This window comes from Dermacentor variabilis, chromosome 11, assembly GCF_050947875.1.
Source record: "Dermacentor variabilis isolate Ectoservices chromosome 11, ASM5094787v1, whole genome shotgun sequence".
In the NCBI taxonomy this organism is placed as follows: Eukaryota; Metazoa; Arthropoda; class Arachnida; order Ixodida; family Ixodidae; genus Dermacentor; species Dermacentor variabilis.
The window spans coordinates 55854225-55876261 of record NC_134578.1 but is presented as its reverse complement, the minus strand read 5'-3'; the positions used below and the strand labels follow the sequence as shown (position 1 = coordinate 55876261).

The 22037-nt window shown below is 47.1% G+C and overlaps 1 protein-coding gene across 5 annotated transcripts in view; it reads left to right on the top strand.

Annotated features, from left to right (window-relative positions):
• Positions 1–20779, top strand: part of LOC142564559 (venom metalloproteinase antarease-like TtrivMP_A) — a 126409-nt gene extending 105630 nt beyond the window's left edge. For all 5 annotated transcript variants that reach the window (XM_075675603.1, XM_075675602.1, XM_075675606.1 and 2 more), the window contains exons 8-14: positions 231–355; positions 540–589; positions 3794–3902; positions 4217–4360; positions 12198–12351; positions 20038–20148; positions 20645–20779. In XM_075675603.1, coding sequence (XP_075531718.1) covers positions 231–355; positions 540–589; positions 3794–3902; positions 4217–4360; positions 12198–12351; positions 20038–20148; positions 20645–20695 — 744 coding nt within the window. In that variant the 3' untranslated portion in view covers positions 20696–20779. The remainder of the gene's footprint in view (positions 1–230; positions 356–539; positions 590–3793; positions 3903–4216; positions 4361–12197; positions 12352–20037; positions 20149–20644) is intronic.
• Positions 20780–22037: the final 1258 nt, after the last annotated feature.

Below are 22037 nucleotides of genomic sequence, written 5' to 3'. Positions count from 1 at the left end.
ACTTTCGATGCAAACAACTTACATGATTGCTGTCTCCTACATTTTCTCAGAGGTACTGGTAGTGTCCTGTACACCTTTTTTATTGGGGTGTGTGACAGTGCGCTGGTGCGTTCTTCCGGCAGAACGACTGATGATATAAAAAGCGGCAAGAAAAATGTCCTCGAAGAATCAAAATTGCTCGAATATCACGCATATGCCCCTCAAAAGCTTTTCCTTACATTTTCACGCAGGACGATCCTTTCGCTGTACATAAGGAGGGCTTGCTTTGTGCCTCAGCTACATTAAGAGGACTGAGAGAGTATAACAAGAAAGGGAAAATACCTGGAAATGCTGACATGGTGTATCTTTTAACCGGGTAAGCGAACGTATTTTATATATTTTAGGTTACTCTTAAAGCCAGACATTACGCTAGCTGCGTTGTCAGGTATACTGGGTTGACCATGAAGAAATGTTAGAAACAACTTATTTCAGTTGTGTGGAGAAATGTATAGATCATCGTTTTCTTAGGAATACTCCATGATAATTATCTTTTATTGCAGCCAAGATCTTGTAAATGAGAAAGATGGAAATATGAGCCGGTCGCTATCAGGTGAGGCGAACATTTTTCGAGGGGACTAAATGTACTGGTGCACAACCTACGCTATTCCACGACTGCGGTGTTAAGATGTGTACGACATAGGTTTTGTGCCCTATTTACTGGCATTAACTTACTGAAGTATCCAACGAAACTTTGCTAATTCTGTTGTCATAGAAGGGAATGCAGTTAATAAACCTCCTAGTACATTTGGTGAAGAACTGAGTTTGTCCTACTGGTCCCGTAACTACGTATATGATTAAGTGGTCTAAAGACAGTTTCTTATCCCCTTACCCACAATACCCGTAAAGGCCCCATGTTTAAAGAAATCAATTCACAAACTTTTCGCACAAAATTTGAAGTCAGGAAAGCTAAGGGGTAGTGTCAAATTATAAGGGAAAAACCCTAATACAGGGCACAGCTTTCCTTGCATTATCAGTCGTCTCAACAAATATTCGCAGAGCTTCCACTAGAGGCAAAACTTAACCACATTGTTTGTGCAGAATTGTCGTATAAACAGTATATCTATCGAAGACGTCACTTATAGTGTTTCGATTGCTTACGAAAGACGTACACTTGCTCATAGAGTTCTATTTATTGTTTAACAGCAATGTGTGCTATTGAATTCAATTCACCATTCTCAACCCTTTGGGCAGTGTAATGAACAAAGCCTTCGGCGCAGAAACGTACGATTCTTATCAAACCAGGCGATGTCGAGAGCAGAGGCTAAAATCATGGCCGCCGAGGTTTTATGACGTCGCTCGCTTCTGAAAAAGCGCCTCCCAGTGATGATAAATGGCACGCTTCATTTCTTCCTTGTGTCTGTTCCCATAGGTTCAATAAGTTATCTAGTGCGTAATGCAATCAAAATGATTAACTTTAACTTTCGTAAATTGAAAGTATATGTTTGTCATGCAGCATGGCTTCTTGGTGCAACTTGATTATCAATAAGCGAGAGATTTCGTCTTGTGATGCGGAGCCTTTCTTGTGGAAAGCTAGCTAATACTGAGATGCAAGCTTCCCGTTCTTTCTTATTCTTGAGCTTTGACTACGGGCGAGGCATTAAACCCGAATATTTGTGATTAATCACTTTGACCTTGGCATATTGTAAGAAACCTTTTAGCTGCAATTTCTAGAGGCACTGCCAAGACAACGCATATGCCAGTATTTACACCGCCTTTGCACATATCCTAATGAAGAATAAAGAATTAGGTTAGGAAAGGCAATAACTTATCTGTAATTAACGCAGTCATCTGCAAAGACCCCAATATTTAGATTAGTCTATAGAGAGCAAACTAATAATAGATAGTTTGAACAAAATTAACATTCTATATACTTTGTTGTGCTCCTGATGTGACTGGCCTTAAACTAGATGCAGTGACGTATTGGTAGAAATTATAAGCGATCACTGAAGTAACTTTTAAAATAATGAAGAATAGTGCTACTTTGGAGGGCTGGTTCTAATTTTCTTTACTAAATTTTTTTTGTGAGACGCTGTAGAAGGCTATAGAGAAATGTAAAATGTAAAAGTGCTTAGCAATGAACTGCGCTACAGAACTTCTGTTTTTTTTCTGCAACTTCGATAATTGTTGATAGGCCTTTGAAGAAACAAGAAACCATGCTGGGCCGGAGACAGAGCCGGAGATTGTTCAGGCAGCGTTTGCGACTTTCAAAGCTCTTACAGCGGCGAGAAGTGATAAAATCACATGCTGTTTCCGCGACGACTGGCTTTTCCGAGTGACATCGAGAGACGCAGTGCACTTGACTAGTCGGTTGCCAATCGCGTCGGCTAAACGCAGCGACGAGGGCCTGGCGACAGCATGTCATATAAGCATAATGTACACGTAACTTATAATTAAGTTACCGTGGAGAATTTGTTGTTATATCCAAGTAATGGCGAAGACTGTCCTGTTTTCACGCCGGCACAAGATGGCTATCAAACGATCTACCTTGGATTGCCCTGGTTCCTGCCAGCTGGTCGGGTCGTCTTTCTGCGGTATGGTGCTGTTCCCCGATGTTGTACGCGCGCGCGCACTGGGGAAACTCCGAGTGAAAAAGTAGAGCGCTGGCTCCGCTTCCCTTTGCACTGTGGTTGCCTGTTCTCTTAGAAGCAAGACGGTGTGCTCTTTGCTCAGCGTGCGTGAGAGATACATGGCCATGTTTGGGGCCAGCCTCGTATACAGTTGAAACCGGAGCTTAAGCTACGTTTTTTTCTCTGTTGCCGCAAGAGTTGAACGAGTCATCAAGAACCCCACTGAAGATGTGGTAAAGTGGACACAGCATTGCGTAGATACAGATGGACACCTATTCGAACCCGTCCTCTAATGAAACGGCTGGCGTTCAACGGCGCTTACGAATTCATAGATAAGGGCCATTGAAATGCGGTTGTTTCCTTTTTCTACAGTTTTTTTTTGTAGACGTCCCCATTGCCCATTCGGTTCCTTTGGAAGTGTGTGTGTTTGACAACATTATTTAAATATCCTGCAAGCTGATTGCCTACGTCTATGGTGAGCCAGGGGCAGCAGAGAGACCCTGTCTCCCGGCAGTTACTTGAACGCATCGGTTTTGCCATCTCCCTACACGTGGGTCGCTTCCCTCTCTATTTATTTGACTTTAAGCTTTTGCCACGAGCTTGTTTGCTATCGCAATAAGAGTGAGCGAGTTGGCATGCGTTAGTGATGTAGTTTGTGCAGCGCTCACGAAAGGGCAAAGAACGAAGAAGGTACACACCGGACAGGCGCTGCGGAGAGGAGGTAGCAGCAGGAGAGCGACAGCAATCCGCATTAAGTGCACAAGGAGGTATCAGCCGGGCGCATCGTTCAGTGGCTGCCGCACCCTTGCAGTGTCGCCAAAAAGGGTGCATCACAGGCAGCAGCAGGGCATTGCGCTTTGACTTCTTTGGTGGTGTTGAACTGTATGCTGGCGTGACCCATGTCACGATGGAGCGCGCGAGGTAACTTCTTCTGAGCACAAGGAACAGCACCCTGGCAGGGCTGCCAGGCATCTCACAACGCTGGCGTAATGAGTACGTGCAGACGTCTCGGAACACTCGAATGACGAGTGCGTGCACTCAGTAGGCGGGCAGCAACACTGGTGTGCTTTTAGTGGTACACGCCGAATGCTCCTGCCAGGCTTCAGCTTGAATATTGTTAGGTTTGAGCTAAAAGCAGAAAGGGGTAGTTTTTGACACGATTTTTAATGCTACATTCTTTTCCGTAGGAAAAGCATTTATCGGACGTGTTTGCTCAGTCGGAGGTGTGGGCGAAGGCGAAGACACTGCTAGAACTTACACCGGGACCTACATTATGGCTCATGAGCTCGCGCATATGTAAGTAAACCTAAGTTGAAAATCTTTCTGTTTCAATTTGACGGAACATATGAAGTGCATTCAAATGCGTTGTATATTTCTGGCACCCTTGCCACCTTTAGCTACTCAATTTTTGAATAAAGTTCTGCGGGTTTCCGCAGAACTACAACGTCAAATACTCAATTTTTGTTTAATAATATTTTGGCTGATTATTAATGTAGTCCGAGAGTTTGCTCCGTCACTTATTCCTTTAAAATTAATGTGTAAGTAACACTGTGTAACATTGTGTAAGGATGATTATCAGTAATAAATGCATTTGTCGATTCATCGCGCAGACTTGGATCACCGCATGACGAAGCCCAGCCTAAAAATCCAGAATGCGCGTGGTCTCAGGGATACCTGATGAGCTACGTGGACGGCGGAGTGAAAAAATATCGGCTTTCTCCGTGCAGTGAGGAGAAGATACGGACCACGTTCGCGTAAGCTTTAGCACAATATTTGGTTTGGACCATACATCAATTTTTCAAGTAGGCGATATGGTAACAACGAAGTGGCGTCTTTCATATTGACGTAATCTAAAGGCACGATGAGTCCTTCGCGCAACTCTGCCAAACTTTCTTGCAATTATTTTGCGTGCGCGCAGAATAACATATATTAATTTCAAGAAAATTCCAAGTGACAAACAACAAAATGTATTTGCGATTTTCTCGGCAAGCTGTATGCCGAAGGTAATTGTTTTTGTTTGTAACGTGGATTGCTTCAACAGCCTCTACAGTTTGCTCGCATTGTAATATTGCATTTGCGCATGGCCAAGTTGTACTGTGAAACTTACTGTACAGCGTATTCATACATTTTCTGAGGTTTTTTTCTATTCGCAACTTCTATGTAGACAAGTTGCATAATGTAGCCGCATCTTGCAATATATATATATATATATATATATATATATATATATATATATATATATATATATATATATATATATATATATATATATATATATATATATATATATATATATATTGCTACGGGGTAGTATTCCCAATGACGAAGAGCCGAGTAGGAAGAAGTCGAAGACGACGATTGGAAGCTAGCGCGGGCTGTTGCCTCTTGGTCAACTGCGGCGTCTTGCCTTGTAAATATAATTGTAAATAGCTTTTCGTCGGCGTCTTCCTACGTAACATATTTGGTGGAGGTGGACGTTCCCTGTACCTCGTCCCGGAGCTTCGCAGTGGACGGTACGTCGAGCCTACCTTCATGGCTCCCGGCGACGACAACCCGACTCCGCCGGCTCCGACACCTGCTGCCACTTCGACGACCTACATCATCCTCTCCGCTCCCCGTGATCCTGGAGTATTCTCGGCTCAAGATGGGGAAGACGTCGAGGACTGGATCAGCCTGTACGAACCCGTCCGCCGCAATAACCAGTGGGACCCTACTATCATGCTCGCCAACGTCGTCTTTTACCTCGGTGGCACACCTCGAGTTTGGTATCGGACGCACGGAGATGAGCTGACCAGTTGGGATTCGCTAACAGCAGTTGTTTGGGCCAAAGGACGACCGTTAAAGTCAAAAATATCTTGGTAGGAAAGCAGAACGCGGTAGAGCGCACGAGCGTGCTCGGACGGCATGTCGGGTGCAATCATGTTCTGTAAGTCGGCGGTGGGACAAGTAACATATATATATATATATATTATCACGAACAGTGGTGCAGACAAAGACGTCGTAGTGGCTCTGGGGCAGAGTGTCTCCCGCCGGACAGAAAGGTCTGCTAAAACCTGTGTGCCCTGTGCAGCCTTGACTAGCCTAGTGCTAGCCGTTTACTGTCGGTTTACTGTCGAATTTACGCCCCGTAACGTTTTTTTTGGTGGAGTTGGCGGGCTCTATTCCTCCCGGCGCTGGATCTTCGGAAAGGACTTGATGTTTCACCCGCCTACATGACCGAAGACAGCACGCCGTCGTCCCAGCCCGCGCTGACGGCTACGGCAACCGTCTTCCTTTCGCATCCCCTCGGTCCCGGCATATTTTGCGGTGCGGACAACAATGACGTCGACGACTGGCTCCTATTGTACGAGCGCGTAAGCAAGCACCGCAGGTGGGACAAGTCGCTAATGCCCGCGAACATCATTTTCTACCTACGGGGCACATCTGGCGTGTGGTTTACTACGCACGAAGAAGAACTGCGAGTTGGGACGTATGTAAGGGGCACATGCGTGAATTGTTTGGCCGATCAGTCATACGACAAATGACAACCCGGCACGAATTCGCGGCCAGAGCTCACACATCGAAGCAATCGTGCGTCACATATATACAAGACGTGCTAGCCTTGTGCTATACCACTGACAAAGACATGCCAGAGGCAGACAAAGTTGGCCACGTGTTGAAAGGCATAGCTGACGATGCCTTCATCATACCCATGTCTAAGCACTGCAGCACGGTTCACTCCATCATAACCGGATGTCGTTGGTTTGAACAAGCAAAACGCAGGCGCATCACTCACCGCTTTACCAGACTCCCGAACACGGATGCGACATCCTCATGTGGAGATCCCGTGACGCCGCCCCCTTCGTTCTAGCCGCCTAACAGCCTAACCAGAATTGTCCGCCAGGAGCTCGAAGCAATAGCTCGAACCGCTTACCAGGCACCTGCCCACGACCATTTGGCGTCCATAACCCTCATTCGAGCCGTCGTTCGTCAACAGATTGCGGATATGGGCATTCCACAAGCTGCCTGTCACGCACCTCAGCTCATGTGCGCTTCCGGTCCTCACACTGGACACTTCTCTGCCCCAATTGTTACTGCTGCCACTGATCTGATCTGATCGATATGATCCTCTCGCGCAACCTCGCACTTCCTCACACCATATTGCTTCTTGCCAACAACAGAACGTTGCTTCCAGTCCTCAACTTTTCTACTTCGGCCCATATTCTTCATGAAAGAATTTCACTAGCCGAACTGTCACCGCTGGAAGTACGTACATTTTCTACATTCGCTGCTGAAGCTGAGACCATGCCGCAACCTGTCATCCCGGCGCCAACCAAGGCACTTCTGAACAAAATGGTATCCCCCGACGTCTTACCTTCCCAAAGTTAAGCCCTCTTTGCTGTCCTATTTTGTTACCTTGATGTTTTTGACGTTGAGGACAGTCCACTAGGCCATACACACGTCGTGGCCCACCACATCGACACTGGAGATTCCAGCCCCCTTCATAAGCACCCTTACCGACTGTCTCACTGTGAGCGCCAAGTCATCCAAAAGAAGGTGTGCTTGTGAAAAAAAAACGACAACAGCTGGCGGCTTCGCGTCGATTATCGCCACCTCAGCCGGGTAACGAAGAAGGATGTGTATCCTCTCCCTCGAATTGATCACGTGCTCGACTGTCTCCATGGTGCCAGATATTTCTTATTGCTAGATCTCCGGTGAGAATAATGACAAATCGCCGTCAGTCTGCCTGACCGCAAGAAGACGGATTTCAACACACCCGACCGCCTCTACCAATTTAAGGTCTGGTTGTGTAAGGCACCTGCAACTTTCGAATGCATAATGGACCCTCTTCTACGCGGTCATAAGTGGTCAACCTGTCTTTGTTATCTTGACGACTTCATTATTTTTCGCCCAGCTTTGAATGCCATCTCCTTCGTCTATCGGCCATTGTCGATATATTTCGCCGGGCTGGCCTCCAGCTCAATTCCTCTAAGTGTACCTTTGGGCGCCACCAGATCAAATTACTTGGGTACCTATGGCTGATGCTTCGTGTGTCCAACCAGACCCGGAAAAAGTACGTGCCGTCCGCGAGTTCCTGGTTCTGCGGTCGACGCACGAAGTACGCAGCTTTTTTAGGCTCTGCTCCGACTTTCGCCACTTTGTTCTCAACTTCGCGGGCATTCCTCGGCCACTCATGGACCTCATCAAAAAGGATGCGTCCTTTTCTTGGGGCGCGGAACAAGCGACTTCCTTTGCATCGCTGATTTCTGCATTCACATCAACAACTGTGCTGGCTCATTTTGACCCAGCTGCTATAACGGAGCTTTGAACCGACGCAAGCGTCCATGCCATAGGGGCTATCCTCACACAAACACAGAACGGAGCTAACTCTGTGATAGCGTATCCTAGTCACCTCCTGTCACAGGCGGGAAAAAATGACACCATTACTGAGCAGGAGTGCCTAGCTCTCGTCTGGGCTGTCACGGAATTCCGGCCGCACCAATATGGACGGCCGTTCGTGGTCTTAACAGATCATCATGTGCTGTGCTGGCTCTCAGCAGTTGAAGACACCATAGGGACGCTCGGCCGTTGGGCATTACGATTACAGGAGTACACGTTTTCGGTTGTGTACAAATCTGGCAAGTTGCACGCTGACGCCGAGTACCAGTCCCGTTATGCCGTTGAACCATCCGACTCCACTGAAACAGACCCCGACACCTAATTCTTAGCAACCACAGAATTCACCCATGTGGCCGACGAACAACGCAGAGATCTATCGTTGCTCTCTCTCATTGATCGTCTGCAATCCGGCACCCTCGACTCCTCACTCGACATGCTCTTGCTTCAGGGTAACGTTCTTTACTGCCGCAACATGCACCCCGATGGCGCAGAACTCCTGCTAGTTGTCCCGCGTCATCTACGCAGAGATGTCCACGTTCAGTTTCATGGCGTCCCAAGTTCCGGGCACTTAGGCGTCTCGAGAACTTATGATGGCATACGACGACGTTTCTTCGTCACCTACTCACAGATCGCGGTCGCTACTTCCTGTCTCGTGTGGTTGGCGACCTACTTCGATCATGTGCGACTTCATCCCAACTTTACCACCTCATATCATCCTCAAACCAATGTTCTCACCGAACGTCTCAACCGTACACTGACCGACATGCTTTCCTTGTACGTTTCTGACGATCACCACGATTGGGACGTTGCCCTTCCATTCGTCAAATTTGCATACAACTCATCGTGTCATGACACTGCCGGCTACTAACTCTTCTATCTTCTCATTGGCAGCCATCCCTCATTACCCTTTGACGCCTTGCTTCCTACTGATCCGGCGTTTACGTCCACGACTTCCTATGCGCAAGACGCCGTCACACGTGTGCTCGTCGCGCGCACAGTATGCCCGCACTCGGCTCTCGTCAACGCAGAGTGCACAAAAGTCCCTTTACGATCGCCGACACCGGGATCCTGCTTTTCCACCAGGCTCTCTCGTTTTTCTCTGGCTCCCATTCTCTCCCAGTATCCCAGTCAATGTTGTGTACGTTGGGCCCTACCACGTGCTGCGCCAGGTGACTCCTATGAGACAATTCCCATGGCCTCCACTTCGACAGCTACACCACGAATTGACATCGTACATGTTTCCCGCCTCAAGCACTACAGCTGCGATAACCCATTTCGACCACAACTAGCACCTGGACTGTCCTTTACCGGCCGGGGATAATGTCACGAAAAGCTGTGAAGACAAAGGGGTTGTAGTAAGGCTGGGGCGGAGTCTCTCCTGTCGGACTGAAAGACCTGCTAAAACCTGTGTGCCCTGTGCAGTCTTGACTAGCGAAGTGCTAGCCGTTTACTGTAGATTAAATACTTCCCGCAACAATATATATGAACAGTATGGGTATTTGAGCAGGTCCACGTTCCAAAAATAATTTTTGTCGTTTGGGCCAAAGACAGGTCTTTCTCAAGAGAGGTTTTACAGGGGAACGGTAGCTGAATTATACACTGTGTAGAACCTTGCTTCGAGATGGAGGAGTCAGTCTCTAAAGAAGTAGTTATAAACAAGAACTAAGCAAAGGAAGCGTGGGAATGCACATTACGATATAAGTTGCTCCTATGGCATGGCGCCAACGTCAGGCTTGGGCTTACAGACCACAAAGGAAACGCATTTGCGTGAAATGTAGTTATGTACGTGCAGGAGACATGCCTAAAGTGAGTTGGGCGTCCAAGTTTTCAAGAAATACGCTTTTCCGCAGTCACAATCTTCCTCTAATGTGCGCAGAATGACAGCATAGCGTTCTTGCAACAATTCCCAACTATAGTTGCGAAAGTATAGTTCCGCAGGAGAACTAGGAGCAAACGCCCTGATCCCCACGGTCAGCCGACTACTGACAAGAACGTAACATATGCATACGAAAAATATTACACAATAACGAAAGGATATGTTTTCAACACACATATCTTTTCAAAGGCATCATTGTCCCTTCGAGTGAATAAAGAAAAGGGGGGGAAGAGAGATGACCGCCTGCTTTCACCATGCAAGAAATGGGAGGTGGAACTCAGCCTTGAGGTTGCTGGGGATTAATCGCTTCCTTGTAGCGCTAGTGGGTGAGTTCATGGGCACTAAGTGTCTCCACAATTATATAGGCAGTTGCTACCATTTCATGTGTCTGGATGTAAATTGATGGCCACAGGTCAGGCGTATTATAGTACAAAAAAAATAGGAAAAGGAGACGGCGGGAATCGCAGCGCTAGAATGTCTAGGTTTCTCGTGACATGCAAATGAAAAAAAGAATGGAAGATTGTTAAAGTATTTAAAGAAATCACAAAAGAAGAAAAAAAAGACAACAATGAAAGAGTGCGGATATCCGTTTGCTAGTGAATATATGCGTGCGCCATATGAACGAATTGATGCAGAGAAAAGTAGCATCTTTTTTCCTCTCTTACGCCATTTGCAGACTAATGCTGGATTATTGGGAGATTGATCTGAGTGTGTCATTGATTTGGTTGATGCACTCCGAACGCGCTATAAATTTATAAATGATATGACACTCACAAGTTATCCTGAACATTGGGTTCGCAATGCAGACTGTCGAATGGTGAACTTAAGCGCTTCAAAGGGTTCGCTACGTATGTAACATGTCTTTAGAGCGGGATCTTAGTTTTGCATTTTACGTCCATGTTCTAAGTACTATACCCTGTGCGGGAAAAAGTATCTGTCTCTCCAATGTATAGATGACATTACAAGTGGCCGAGTCAAAGTCGCCTAGTTTTCGATGAGGTTTTGTTCCTTTGCAAACAGGCTGTCTATCGTCGTTTACTGCAGGGCACGCACCCTCTACAAATTTCAGAATTCATTTGAAAAAAGTTAATATGTATTTATTCGTAGCTGCCGCCGAATCAATTTCTTTCAGGGGATTCGGAAACAACTTCACTCATTTTATGACGTTCTATTATTGTGTCCCAATATGTTCGAGGTATCGAGTTTGTTTTAGGTATCGAATACAAAAATTCCAGGACGAGATTAACGTTATGTGGATCTGAGTGAGGAGGTCTGCTGCTGTATAACAATGTACCGCGTTTTTGTTTCTTGCTTTCTTCTTTTGACTCCTGAATCACCAACGACGGTAATTCTGATGGGCTGCGTCCGTGCTCGAACATTTGCAGTATGACGTACACTTCTTGTCCTTTGTGCATATGTGCCTCAATTGAGGAGATTCACTATAGGGAATCAACGTTATACAAATTCGTACCTGGTTAGCGTTAAAGTAGAAGTGCGTAGAGTTGTGCCTGAAAGGGTTAACACAGAGAGCAGTGTAGCTTTTCCGTGTCTCGTATTGATCAGAATTTCTCATTGTTGAAACGTTGCAAGCTTATACAGCTATATGCCCCGGGGTTTTTCTTGCCTCCGTAAGTTCAAAAATGCCACGCCTTCATATCATGCTCTTGCACTGCGAAGGTTCTTTCCCCGCTTCTAGCATCAGTATTGTAGCTTTCTTATCAATTGAATATTCCACCTCAAACTTATTTTAGATAAACGTTTTCTTGGCTAAACAGACGTTCTGGTGCTGATCGCAACAGAGTTCACAAAAATATTCTTGCTAACTGAGTCTGAGCTCCGATTAGCTTGGCGCCTAATGTTCCGCACTCTCATTAAGAAAACCACTATATAATAAATCTAAGCGAGGCCTCGCCACTAGTTAAACAGGCAAACTGTGGTTGTGCTTTTATCATGTGGCCACCAGTGAATCCTACACTGAATCTTCTAATGATGCGTCTACCACATCGAAGCAAAGCCTCAGCACACACATTATGAAGATGTATTAGGAATCTAAAGAAAGTCTTTGAAAAGCGTTTGCAGTTCCACGCTGCATATATTATGTAACAATTTATGAGTACAACATACTAAGCCTACAAGTCATTTCCGCAAGCATTAGCAGTTCATGCTGATGTCACGTTACTTTTGAACGTGTTTTTTATCTAAAATATGTGCTTTTTCTAAGAGACCCCCATAGAACTCAATATAATGTCATAGCTCCACAAAACCAATATACACAATCTGCACTGTGTATCCCTGAATCAACGAATGCAATAATGATTTACGCGGTTTGGCCGCAGGAACCTAACATCGGAATGCATAGAGGTGAAGGCGAAGCAGAACTACCAGAAAGACCACAAGAAGTTCCCTGGCCAAACAGTGGGCGAAGAGTTATTTTGCAGGTACATCATGAAAGAAAGCAAAGGAAGCCAAAACAAGGTGGTAGTGAAGAAGGTGAGCTACCGTAATGCATGGATATTTTTCTTCCACAATGAAATTAATAAGCACATTAATAAGGAGTTAACAAAATTTGTTGCTGGGCTAGTTGGCCTAAGGTGTTCTCACACATTATTAACAAGGAGGTCATTGTTACTCTGGTGAAATGTCTAGATTATTTCTGGAAGCCTGGCTTATTATGTTTAAAAGATTTATAGCATACATTTTCTTTCCCATTCCTCCTCTCGCTCTGCAGCCCTCCTGTTATGCACTCGCGCTTTTTTTTCGCGTGCCAGAGATTAGCTGAGCTTCATTGGGAGCGATAAGCGTTCTGCTAATCCTAACTCACTCGCACTTATCTTTCAAGGCTTTCTAGGATTTCAAGGCGTTCAAGGTTTGACAAGGGTTGTCTTTGAAAGTTTATTGCTGACAAGGTGACAAATGGTTCTTTCCTGCAATGAACTCGAATTTACAGCGCGAGTTTTTATTATTTTCTTTTTTTTACGTGGAACGTCCTTCGCTCGATCAAATGGGATCGCTTGCTAAACCACATGTAACGAATTTGTGTGATACTATCATTTTTTTTATTCTTTCGGCACCACACAACCCACGTACCTTTCTTTGCTATCGTTGCGTAGATGAAAGAAATTATTATTCTATTAGGCTATCATGTATTTTTTTTGACGTGGAACGTCCTTTGCTTGGTCAGCTGGGATGGCTTGCTAAAACCGCATCTAACAATTTTATCAAATTCGAGTGAGTGAGGTGAACCGCACCGCCACACTTTTCTTCCCTACTCGTTTTAAGTGCTGTTCAAGCTTGTTAAAAATGTCTGGTGTACCTAGCCGCTTCCACGGTTGCCTGCTCACGTGATGACGTACGGTTCGGAACCACGATGTTAGCACCATTTGGAAATAGTGTTACATAATGCTACCTACCGCGTTTAGTTGTACTCCGTTAGCTTTGCGCTGCTTTCTAACATAAATTATTTATAGCTTTCTCCTTCCCGTCCACCCAAGTCACGGCCGATGGCTCGTCCCTCGATGTAATCTACAACTTGTTCTGGCAATGATTTATTGCACGGCTCTCTCCCTGCGCGAAGTGCACAAGCCGTGTTTGGCGAATGACACCCTGTGGGTCACAGACACGTTTGACATAGCTAATTGATAAGACGTAACATTTCTGATTCGGTAGCCACTACGACTGGGACACCTGGGTGCGTCATTAAGCAGATGGGCGTGCCCCGCGTGTGCGTGGCTCGTGGTCTCCGGGTCAGTGAGGCGAACTACTCCACTATAATTTCTTTCCCTACTCCTTTTTAGTGCTGTTTAAGCTTGATGAAAATGTTCACTGTACCTAGTAGCTTTCATAGTTGCCTGCTTACGTGCTTACGTGCGGTGCGGAACCACGATACAAATCCATATATCATATATCCACCTGCCTATCTAAAACCCGTCTATCAAGGATAATTCAAGGGAATTTTAGACATGTAGGATCATCTGGGCTGGTATTCTGCACCATAAGGTGGCCTCGCCACCTACAGGTTTATCTGACTGAGCTATATAGATTGCCCGGTTGCTATAGTCAGAAGTTCAAATCCTCGGGTCTTTATTTAAGTGTCCCATTAGAAGTGTTCCATTTGCTGTCATGTGACTGAGACGGGGCGTGGAGCAGAGGTAGAACATCGGACCTCTAATCTGAAATTAGTACGCTCAAATCGTCCTCCAGTACGCTACATCTCCAGGTTTGGAGTGGCACCTGACATGGGCAAAAGATGAGAGTGCGGTAAAACCAAATTAGGAAGACCCACTAAGCTTCAACGATAGACACCCCATCACCAGAATAGGAATTGACCTCTCTGGTGCCGTATTCGGTCACTCCCACCAATATGACTCATCCGATCAACCAATGGCCCTCAGTCCCCAGCAGCTGCGGAGCACCTGGCGAAGGCGGTGGCCAGACCTGCAACGCACCAGAGATTGCAAAGAATCTCTGGACCGGACAGGCCGCCACTGGAAACTGAATCTGGCAACGTTCAACAAACGAACCATCTCGATTGAAGCTAGCTTAGCAGCACTCCTTGAGGAACTGTTAGGCATTGTGGGATATTATTGACCTTAGTGAGATTGGAACTGGCGAGGCGTGTGCAGTGTTTAGTAACGGCCACGTCCTCTGCTGAAGAGGACTCCGAGATTAGAGGAGTCACAATCGGTCGATCGAAGTGAACGGACATGCCGTCGGCGCGCTCCGAAACCACCTACACGACGCGACCTTGCCCGACCGCCCTTGCCCGGGCCTCTTTCACCGGGAGTCATATGGGAAGCGGCCTTCTCGTCGTTTACCACGCAACGTCTTCTTCCCGGGACTGGGCACCAGGGGTTCTCTTCGCTTCGGCTCCGCTCTGTCAGAGTGAAAATTGCCAAGCGCTGGTATCTCGAGTGCCCACAACTGCATAAACGTCTTCATACAGGTGAGCGCTCTCTACGGACCCCTCTTGAGCTTTCGGCGAGCCCCATGGGGGACACTAGGCCCGAAAACCCGGCCCGTTGCGCCACTGGCGTGCTAGGCTTCGCGACGCATCGCGACGCAACATACCCTAGTTTGGCTAGCATGAAGGTTCAGGTGCAAGGTACGGACATGGTCCTGAGCCAGTATGACCCTCGGGATTGCACCCAATTCTTGAGAACCCAGGCGACCAACCGGGAAACCAGAAAAGCGACACACCATACAAACGCCGATCCGGCTGTGTGGGAGGCGCGGCGCCGGTCGCGGGAGACCCGGAAGACTGCTACAAATCCCGCTCTACAGAGCTCCTCGACGAAGCTACGCGCACTCTGTAAAGCTGCAGAAAAGATCAAGCAATTGCCGGCTCATCCACCAGATGATTATAAATGTCGTCTTCCGCTCCCAGAGAGGGCTTGACCTGTCCGCGCTCTAGCCACGCTACCTCCCCACCGCTGTCATGTAGGCCGCTGCACTGATTGACCCATCTACGCTGACATTTCGGATTCAACTTCAACGCGTCAATAACACTTACATAGTGTCTGCGGTGAATCAAGATGACTCTCTCAAGCTCGTACAACTCCAGCACATTATCTACGAGCAACTTGAGTATGCAATTGTAGCATATATTGTAACCCCTGATCGCTCAGTTAGGGGACTTATTAAGAACGCCTACTGGAAAGAATCGCTACAAGAACTTCCAACAGACTAGATCACCCGCAACCCCCACGCAACTGTACTAGACGCCCGACGGATGGGACTCACACGTTCGATCTCATCATCTTTTGTCAAGATATCGTCCCGCAATAATTTTTTTAATGTGGACGACTGCATCTGTGCACGCCTTATACACGAAGGGTCGAGACCTGCTGTAACTACCGGATCATAGGCCACCGCATGGATGTCTGTATCCAACCTAGGACGCTCAAGTGCCCCAGATGCGGCGAGTTACACCTGAAGGAGCCAACTCCAACATGCACTACCGTCTGCATCATTTGCTAAGACCCACACTTGTCCGAGACCCGGGAATGTAAGCACCGCCTCTTCCCTAGGACAACCAAGCCCACCTCCGAATGCGAAGCACGATTCCAGCGACGAGTCGACCACCATTTACCGCACAGTGCAGGGTCCGAACACCCGGAACCATCTTCCCGCCAAGAAATATGGCGCTCCAAGAGCTCGGACCGACCGACATGGACCGACAGGCTGAAGGCGCCCAACGTGACCACAAATCTATATAGCAAGCAACAGCCCGCTTACCCCGGACCGCCGTGACCACATGCTTCGGGTCCTGTGCGGGGAGGTAAGCCGCCTCACAACACTTTTAACACACAACCCTGTTTCCCCCTCCTTCCCTCCCCAACATCGCTCCCAAGAACAAATCCACCCACTGTGGAGTCACCCAGCACACCCAGCATAGCCGCCTCACTTGCCCATAAAATGAAACGCACATCGGACTCGCACGATAGTTACTTGGAATAAGACTTGGAATCAAACTTTCACGCTAAATTGGCAGCTCTGAAGGCACGCCTCCAAACCAAATTCACAACACCCGCCGAGCAGCTATCTTCTCGCCTTGATAAGCAGATACACTTTTCACACGCCTAAGTCTAACTTTCGAACATGCTTTTACGCAATTTGAGACGCGCCTTCAGAGGCTAGAGACAAATGCCAGCTCTTCACATGAGGGTTCCCCTACCTCCATCCTACACCCACGTAATATTCTTATCATACTTCGCTACCACCACGAGAACCTATCCTCGCCCCATTCACGCTCCAATACTGCGGGCCGGGATAATTCTATTCACCTATCACTAATCCAATGGAACTGCCACGGCTTTCGGAGTAAACGCGCCGCTGCAACTCTTAATATCTGCCCGACCTGCCATACCTCAGCCTCTTTTGTTACAGGACACAAAACACCAAGCCAAAATTCCCAGTTATCATGCGGTAGACTCAGACACCACTAGCACCCCTCCTCGGATGTCCACACTGATACATCGCTCTTTTGCCTACCGAGAACACAAAATCACCTCCTCCACCACGTATCATACCCACAAAACGTAACACACCTCCGATCTTTATTGCCAACGTTTACCACACCCCACGCCAGGCCATGACCACTCTCGATGCGGTAATCCAGAAAATTCATCGCATCGCGGGCCGAAATCCCCTACTCCATGGAGACGACCTTAACTTTCAGCATACAGACTGGGGTTATCGGTACAGCACAGCACGGGGTCGCAGGCTTTGGTCTACCATCCAAGTACTGCGCTTCACCATACATAACAACTTTCACACTCCACCCCGAATCGGCAATACTGTAACCATGTACACTAGCCCGGACCTTCACTCAGCCGTTGCCTCAAAGGACTCTCATCTGGACGTGAGCAACGCACACTTGGTAGCGACCATTGCATTATCGCCATTAAAATAACTCACACACAACGCAACCCTCGATTCCTCACCTACAATCCCATTAAATGGGATGCAATCCGGTCCGCACGCCGAAAACTCCGAGTCACCCCGATACAAGTAATTCGTCATTGGGTGACATCTCTCTTAAACGACATAACCGCACACACAACACATTAACATGGCACCCGACACTCCCACACAGGACACACGCCTAGCACACATCTGGGAGGCACACCACAACATCCTGGAAAGAAGGAAATGACAGAATAAAGATAATAGAAAGTTAAACTGCTGACTGGGCACGTCACAGACAGAAATCGCTGCGCAAGCCGAGGTGCTGTGCCGTTCCAACTGAGGTCAAGTGGGCAACAGTAGATCTGGCAATCTCTCTACCAAGAATGCATGGCAACTTCTGCCCCACCTTGTCGACTCTACACACTAGCGCACAACATCACAACACCATATTACATGCCTCATTCACAACTCCACGCTCTCCTCTGACACCCTTCTGGACCAACTCCAGACAAAACACACAGCACTCCGCACCTTCTCTCCTTCACCACCCTCCACAGGAGCCCCGAATGACGCCCTGGACACCGTTACTTCGGAGCAAGAAGTCCGCATCGCCCTTCAAAATATCCGTACAAGCTCTGCACCAGGAAAAGACAGAATCACACACTCTATGCTCCGCAGCCTGGACGATATATCGATCACGCAGATTACAGAATATTTTAATCAATGCTGTAGAAAAGGCACCCTACAACAGTCATGGCACTGTCCCGAAATTAGCTTCATCACCAAACCGAACGAACCCCATGCCATATCAAATCTCTGCTCCATATCACTCACATCATGTCTCGAGAAACTGCTCGAGCATGTTGCTTTAAACAAACTCAATCACCATATGCTCGACCACAACCTATATCTACACAGCATGGAGGGCTTCCGTCTCTGTCGCTCGGCCTTAGATGCCAGGTCATTCAATTGAGGCACGTTATCTGTCATCCTTTCATCCCCGCACATATTGAAGCAGAGGCCTTCATCCTGCAGTGGGCATAAAGTAAGCTGATGATCATGATGACTAATGATGAGGAGTGTTTGCGAACACAATCGAAGATGCTTTTCTGCAGTCCACAAGTCAAACTACGAAGAATGTGATATAGAATCTCTATTCATTCTTTATTTATTTACATTTATTGATACAGACTGCTTCGAATTCTGCTGTGAATTGCTTTATATAGCAACAAGTACTTTATGGCTAGGATTGCATCCTCGCTTCTGTTCTAGTGCTCCAGGATATCACTGGCCTGTGTTTGTATCGTATACCAAGGTTGCCAGAGATTGCTAACTGGAGTATTTGTCCTCATGTTACTTAGACATGCCAGGTTCACAATCCAATGGCAGCCTGTCCGGACCCAGAGATTCTTAACGCCTTCTGCTGCATCACTGGTCTTACCTGCCGCCGTGGTCAGTTGCTTCACAGCTGCTGGGGACTGAGGGCCGGGGTTTGATTGTTGTATTCATATAGGAGGTTGTGGCCAAGTAGTGTACCAGGGTGGCCAATCCTGCTCTAGTGAGGAAGTGCGCGCGTTGCCGGTTCTCGTCACCGGGATCAGACCGCACTCCAGGCTTGCTTATGCAATTTTATCAACACGCGGATTTCTTTTTTTAAATCCGGTGAAAATCCGCGGCAATGGATTTGAACCACGATCCTCTTGCACGCGAGGCGGATGCTCTACTTCTACGCCACCCCTGCAATGCATGCTCACTGACCTGGACAGGCAAAGCAGAAGTGTGGGTCTAAAAATTAATCTGCAGAAAACTAAAGTAATGTTTAATAGTCTCGGGGGAGAGAACAGCAGCTTAAGATAGGTAGCGAGTCACTGGAAATGCTAAGAGAACACATCTACTTAGGGCAGGTAATGACCGCGGATCCGGATCATGAGACTGAAATAACCAAAAGAATAAGAATGGGCTGGGGTGCTTTGGCAGGCATTCTCGGATCATGAAGAGTAGGTTGCCATTATCCCTCAAGAGAAAAGTGTATAACAGCTGTGTCTTGCCAGTGCTCACGTACGGGGCAGAAACCTGGAGGCTTAAGAAAAGGGTTCTACTTAAATTGAAGACGACACAACGACCTATGGAAAGAACAATGATGGGTGCAACGTTGAGGGATAAGACAAGATCAGAATGGGTAAGGGAACCAACCCGAGGTAATGACATCTTAGTTGAAATCAAGAAAAAGAAATGGGCATAGGCAGGATATGTACTGAAGTGGGAAGGTAACCGATGGTCATTAAGGGTTACGGACTGGATTCCAAGGGAAGGGAAGCGCTGCAGGGGGCGGAAGAAAATTAGGTGGGCAGATGACATTAAGAAATTTGCAGGGACGACATGGCCACAATTTGTACATGACCGGGGTAGTTGGAGAAGTATGGGAGAGGCCTTTGCCCTGCAGTCGGCGTGACTAGGATGATGATGATGATGATGATGATGATGATGATACGCCTTATGTCGTATAATAGGTACGTTTTGAGATGTCTTACTCCCTGGCGCTTTTCATTCGGTACAAATAAGTACACTGAAAGACGTTTCTTTCTATCGTTGATCGACCATTTCTCAATTAAATTTCTTGTAGGCACATTTATAGAGACCTTGAAGGAAGCATAAATGGGTGTCACCTGGATGCGTAATGACAGCATTAAGATCATTTAGCATCAATGATAATTTTCTAGGATATCACAATATGTGAAAGCTCTTATGTAACATTTCCTGTAATTTCAGATTCCTGAGCTTACCAGTCAGTGCAAAATGAAATGTTGCCTTACGGTTGACGGCCGATCCCGCTGCCGAAGAGCAAGAATGCCTGATGGCATGGCGTGTGATCAAGGAAAGGTATGTAACCTCTGGCGAATTCTTTTTGGGGAATGCGTAGCAGCAAGCTAGTGTGGTTGGAAATAAATTGCTGCAAAGACAACAAGTACGTCTTTTATGTTTAATAAACAGGACAGGTAACTGACATACGTGTACGATGGGAAGTATAATGGGCTTGTAATATAAATATCAGGTATGCAGGATGCGAAAACAAAACTAACGTGACCGCTTATCTAGGAGAATTGTGAGAAGGAAATAATGACGTGTTAAACGCGAAACATGTTTCAAGATTATTTATCTTGCAACCAATGGCAATTACAAGCAAATGCTTTTCAAGAATGTTATTTTTTAATCATAACCTAGCCATTAAAGTGTAGTAATTCATCAACAACCTTTGTTCTAATAATGCAAATAAATATACTGCAGTTTTTAAATAGCAGAGATATTATATACAAAGTAATTTTCACATTCAGTTGTGTAATCAGGCTTCGCCATATTTTATTTTTTCCTTTTTCAGACGTGCAAAAGACGTGTCTGTGGAGTCCACACTTGGGAACACTTCAAGTGAATTTACGTCTTTCTAATCTATGGGCCAGCACAAATTAAGTATAATTTTCCCAAAAAATAAAACACTCGCATCAAATTCACCAGATTTTGCACCTTAACCAAATGCGCTTCACAGGTACCATGACCACGTGGGGGCCGCTGGCCACCCTACAAAATTGTGAGCAATATATATAAAATCTAATTGACCAATCATGCGTGTACCACAATGGAGAAAATCACTACAAGGATGTAACAGTATTGGCGAATTACCCGTATGCCAGCGGTGTTGTGAATTATAATTTGTTTCAGAAAAAAAAATACCGACGATTACGTTACTTCCTAATGCGAAATTTGAGCGCAGCAAATAAGCTGTTTCACCTTTTCGATAGATTGAGGCAAAGAAATCGAGCAACACATGTATGCGCTATCACAGAATTTTTTTTTATATTTCCCGTACTCCTGGATCATCTCGACGGCGGCGACGGTAAGCTTCTGCTTCGGCGGCACGCACCTCTGGATTCTGACGGCGACGGCGCTGGGCCTCTGCTCTGGCAGCTCGTTTAGCAGCAGCAGCAGCAGCAGCAGACGGAGGACTTCCATCGGTCGTCTCGCTCATGGCTCAGAAAGAACTGGCAGATAATTTCGCAGTGGCGAACGGCAGCGGCAATTTCGGCTCGGGCGGTGCACATATACAGATCCGCCGCCACCGATCTGGCTCTCTGATTGCCACCGCACAGGGCGAACGGCAGCGGCAATTTCGGCTCGGGCGGTGCACATATACAGATCCGCCGCAACCGATCTCGCTCTCTGATTGCCTCCGCACAGGGGTTGCATTGGAGGAGGAGCGAAGAAAGGAATTAAGTTCGAGCCGGCGCTTTGACAACCGGAGACTCGCAGGAAGAGGGGGGAGGGGGGCGGCGTGTACACCCAGCGGCAAACGATGGGGGCAGAAGCGCGCGCAGCAAGCGGACAACACGATAAAGGGAGGAGGGAAGAGATAGCAGCGACTGACTGATGCCGCTGACGCCGATAGTGAGTCAACCCCAGCTGCGGAGTTGGTTTCAGGGACAACGACGCCGATGCCGACACAAACAATATGATACCCTCGCTTCCGCAGCGCTAAGAACCAGGTCTAGCCGTGGGAAGGTGGTCACGTATTCGTCGACGTGCCGGGGCCTACGTGAAATAACCGGCGCGTCGGCAACTTAAGAGCACCCTATCCGCCACACAAGAACAGGGGGGGGGGACCCTTTCCTCCTCTTTCTGCATGGCGGCGACGGTGTTCTATGCAATCACGTTATCTTGACTCTCTAGCGGCGTCAGCGGCATCCAGCGGTATCAGTCGGTCGCTGCTAGCGCTGGGA